The sequence below is a fragment of the Danio rerio genome, chromosome 21 (genome assembly GCF_049306965.1).
Source record: "Danio rerio strain Tuebingen ecotype United States chromosome 21, GRCz12tu, whole genome shotgun sequence".
NCBI classification, from domain to species: domain Eukaryota; kingdom Metazoa; phylum Chordata; class Actinopteri; order Cypriniformes; family Danionidae; genus Danio; species Danio rerio.
Window position 1 is genome coordinate 12002501 of NC_133196.1, and position 5000 is coordinate 12007500.

Genomic DNA, 5000 nt, shown 5'->3' on the forward strand with positions numbered 1-5000 from the left:
AGCAGCACATTTGCATGTGGTTTTCGGAAATACAGATTATATTGTGGGTTTTGTTTTAAAGTGTGGTTTGTTTGCTATTTTGTCTTGTCACTGTTTGTGGTTGCGTTTGTGTGTGCAGATTATGATGTGTGTGCCGGCGCCCCGTGTGAACAGCAGTGTACGGATCATTTCGGTCGGGTTGTTTGCACCTGCTATGACGGGTATCGATATGACCGGGAACGACACAGAAACAGGGAGAAACCATATTGCCTGGGTAAGCTTTTGATCATGTTTATATAAAGATATTGAGAAAATCTATTTGAATATGATCACATGCAGATGACTGAGTGACTGCAAAAATTATATATAATAATAATAATAATAATAAAATAAAATAAACAAAATACAGTGCATCCGAAAAGTATTGCAGCAAATAAACTAAAGTAAAACACACACACACCCAATATATAAAATAAATAAATAAAATAATAATAAATAAATAAATAAAAAATAAATAAATAAATAAATAAATAAATAAATAAATAAATAAATAAATAAATAAATAAATAAAAAGGGAGAATATACAGTGTAAACCAATGAGGAAAAAATCTTTTATCAAACCATGAGGTACTGTTTTTACACAACTAAAAAACTATTCCAAATCTTTTTAAATAATTCATGTTTTTTTACCTTTTTTAACTGAAAAAAAAGAGTTTAACTTTCAAAGAGTTCAAAACTTTAAATTAAACTTGTCATTTACAATGCTTTGAAATGACACAAATTTAAAGCATTAGGAATATGTAACCGGACAAAGACATCAGCTCCCTCTATATGAGCGTTTTTTTTTTAGTTTCCTGTTGTTTGATTTCTCAATGTCTTTTTAATATCAGCGTGAGTGTATTAGTTTTTTTTTATGGATCTGACCTCCAGGACTGTTGAACTGTGAAGTTGATTTGATAGGACTCAAATGTTGTTTCTCCCAGAAGCGATTCATGCCGCCCAGGGAGAGAATATCACGTCTTTTGCGCTTTGCCAACTTTCTGTCCCTCACACTTTTCCTCTGTTTTTTTTTTTTTCAGACATTGATGAATGTGCCAACAATAACGAGACTGTGTGCTCACAGATGTGTGTGAACACTCCCGGCAGCTACCGGTGCGACTGCCACAGCGGCTTCTACCTGGAGGATGATGGGAAGACATGCACCAAGGGCGAGAGAGGTAAGTTTTGTGTGTGTGTGTGTGTGTGTGTGTGTGTGTGTGTGTGTGTGTGTGTGTGTGTGTGTGTGTGTGTGTGTGTGTGTGTGTGTGTGTGTGTGTGTGTGTGTGTGTGTGTGTGTGTGTGTGTGTGTGTGTGTGTGTGTGTGTGTGTGTGTGTGTGTGTGTGTGTGTGTGTGTGTGTGTGTGTGTGTGTGTGTGTGTGTGTGTGAGTGTGTTCCCTTCATCTCTGTGTTTTTGCATTTACAGCTGTCAAAGTAAATGAGGACACGCGGAACAGATTTTCCGAATAACATCCATCTCTCTGTTAGATTAAAATTTCTGTGGAATGATACTTGTGCAAACCTGGGCCTGTATTAACAAAACATCTAGATTTAATATAAATATTAAGACTTCTGCATGGATTGGTTGATGGTTGGATGGATGGATATATGTAACAAAAAGATGGATGGATGGATGGATGGATGGATAGATGGATGGATGGATGGATGGATGGATTGAAGAATATGTATAAAAACATTTGGATGAATGGATGGATGGATTGAAATATTTAACAAACATATATGGATGGATGGACATATTTAACACACATATATCACAATATCACACTCGTAGCAGTGTGCTATGGCTGTATATCAGCACTGGTGGGAGGTGTGCCTTAGCGCCCCACCAGTGCTGATATACAGCCACAGCACACTGCTACGAGTGTGATATTGCGTTTTTACAACAGTTTGACGACACAATCTTGTACATAAAAAAGAAAATCAAACACAGGTAGTCTAAAACCCTTTTGTATTAGGAACTACTTTCTTCTGCCATTCATTCACATCTGCAGCTGACATCAGAACAGCAGAAGCCATTACTAATTTACCAACGCCACTTTAGAGCTAGTATTTGAATAATTCTCTATAGCGTAATGAGAAGCAGTGCTTCTGGTGTGTGACCCCCTTAAAGTGATGACAAAACAGCAAATTTTTCTCACATTTTAAGATTATACAGCTGAACTTGATATGAAATGCCATCCGTCTACAGAGATTTCTCACCAGACTGCTGTTGTGTTTGCGATAAGGAGGGAAAAGGCTAAATCCAGCTTCTTATTCCATCTTCTTATTGACACTATCGGATAAGTGTATAGACGCTATATAGCGTCGGTATAAGTGTGAATGAGTGTGTTCCCAGAGATGGGTTGCAGCTGGAAGGGCATCCGCTCCGTAAAACATATGCTGGATAAGTTGGCGGTTCGTTCCGCTGTGGCGACCCTAGATTAATAAAGGCAAAATAAGCCGAAAAGAAAATAAACGAATCATATTACAAATATTTACTAAATATGATTATTCCACATGTTCAAATATACTATTTATTTATTTATTTATTTCACATAAACATTAAGGATTGATTGTCTGTTAATCTTAGAAGATTTACAAAAAAATAAATGAATAAATCCATTTTGTCATCTCTTCTGGTCTGACACATTTATAAGACATTACTTCCTGTCTCTCTGCAGGAAGTCCACTGACCCATCACGGTTAATGACTTGGGACACCAGCTAGCAGTTAGCATTAGCATCAATCACTTTCTCCTGTGTCCATCTATCTTTTTAGTCTTACTGGTGGAGCGTTTCAGTCGGTCAGTTTCCTGTGTGCTGTCTCCTCTCTGTTGGGTCAGTTTGAGCACAAAACATGATGAACTTTCTGGCCATTCACGGTTGCAACAATCCAGATGTACAAAATAGGAATTCTGGGAATTCCAGAAAGCTGAGATTACAGAGTGCGGATCAGATGAGGTTATCAGTTACGAGTCAAACTGAGCTGTAGGAGTCTCCAAGAGATTGGGATTGAACTTTTGGCATGAATGACATGAGCTTGTGTATTTCTGATTAAAGCTGTATTTAATGAGCCTCCTTTCTGACCTAGAGCACAACTGCAGATCCCTGTTTACATTCATGACACACTTTTGTGGCAAAATTAACTCTGAACTAAAACTTTCACATAGAAAACGAAACCATATAGTTTTAGTGGAACTTTCTAAAAACTCCAACCAGGGTGAAGATTTTTCAAAAAAAAATGGGATTGTGGATGCTACAACCAGAGTCTTTGCCTCATGACATCAGCGTGCGCTGTTTTCTCATTTCTGATTGGTTAACATGGCTGGGTTCAGGGCAAACACGGTGAGGCAAATTCTGCACATTAGCGGCAATTATATAGAGTATACCACATTGCTCAACCATGGGATGGTAAAGTGTAAGAACATTTCAGACTCGTTCCTGCAGTGTGACTTCAGCTGCAACAAGCATCAAACCAAGATCAATCCACATTGACAATTTTAAGGGCCCTATCATACACCTGGTGCAATAAGGCACAAGATGTGCAAAATTTGCCCTCTCTTGTGGTTTGTAATGTTATGGGCAGCACAAATGTCTTGAGACCTCAGGCTGCTTGTGTTGGCATCCACTCTGGAGATCTTTTGCACACCCCCACACTGAATGCAACCCCAAACCATAATTTTTCCTTCACCAAACTTGACTGATTTCTGTGAAAATCTTGAGTCCATGCGGGTTCCAATAGGTCTTCTGCAGTATTTGTGATGATTGGGATGCAGCTCAACAGATGATTCATCAGAAAAATCGACCTTCTGCCACTTTTCCAAATGATCAACTAGAAGTCAAGTTATTATTTTAGTTTAGTTAGTTAGTAAGTTAGTCTGCTCAACAACCTTCCTTAAAGGGACAGTTCACCTAAAAATCTAATATGCCTCATTTATTCTCACTCATGGTTTTAAACCTTTATGAAGATGCATATTTGGAAGAAATGTGGCTGCTAGCATCCACTGACTTGTAGAGAAAAAATACTTTGGAAGTAAACAAATGCCAACAACCAGCCTATTTCAGAACATTTTCTTTTTGTGTGCAACAGAATAAAGAAACTCAAATAGGTTTTGAACCCAGTGAATGATGGCAAAATGTAAATTTTTGTGTTAAATTTTTTTCTTTCAAATCCCCCATGTCATCATGTCATCTCTTTGCAGCTCCACTCTTTGAAAAATCAGACAACGTCATGAAAGAAGGCACGTGTTCGGCCACATGCGAGGACTTCCATCAGATGAAGATGACTGTTCTCCAACTCAAACAGAAGGTACAATATATTCCTGCTTCACCTGCAGGGTTTATTCTCGAAAACAAGCAGGAGATTTCATTTTATATGCATGTCCTCATCCACACACTTGAGGCGACCCAGCAAGAACCTACCTGCCAATATTTCACGAGCTAAGTCAGACGTGGCTTTACAGGTCTTTAGGGATGTGTTGGTGACTTTATAGGTGAAAATAAAAAGTGATAAAACACAGGCCAAAATGTCTGACTTACGTCTGTCCTTGCTGGAGGCTAGTAAATCAGGCTGAAAGCAGCGATGCGGTTTAGACGGGCGAAGAGTCTGTGTTTTGCAGTCAAAGCTAGACTGTCAACAAATCCACTCAACACCCTCATGGCCGCGGTGTGATATATGGCTTTTGCGCGTGTGGTCCAACAGGCTGTGAGGGGAAAAGATCGAGAGAGTAAAAGAACATTCTGAACTGGATGATTGAAGCTGGTGTTTTGGTCGTACGAGACGGTGACGAAAAAAAAATGTTAATGAGGTTCTTGTTCGTGTTTTTTTTTTTCTAATATTTTCATAGTACCTTTGCTTCTGTTATTTATTTATTTACATTATTTTTCACATATTTACTTAATTTTTAATTACTTTTTATTTACTAATGTATTTACTTATTTATTAACTTATTTAATTACTTATTTACTTTTCTTATTTATTAACT

General features: G+C 37.9%; 1 protein-coding gene across 2 annotated transcripts in view; it reads left to right on the forward strand.

Annotated features, from left to right (window-relative positions):
- ccbe1 (collagen and calcium binding EGF domains 1) overlaps window positions 1–5000 on the forward strand; it is a 99758-nt gene that overhangs the window by 60390 nt on the left and 34368 nt on the right. For both annotated transcript variants that reach the window (NM_001163923.1, XM_017352782.4), the window contains exons 4-6: window positions 119–253; window positions 1059–1196; window positions 4218–4324. In NM_001163923.1, coding sequence (NP_001157395.1) covers window positions 119–253; window positions 1059–1196; window positions 4218–4324 — 380 coding nt within the window. The remainder of the gene's footprint in view (window positions 1–118; window positions 254–1058; window positions 1197–4217; window positions 4325–5000) is intronic.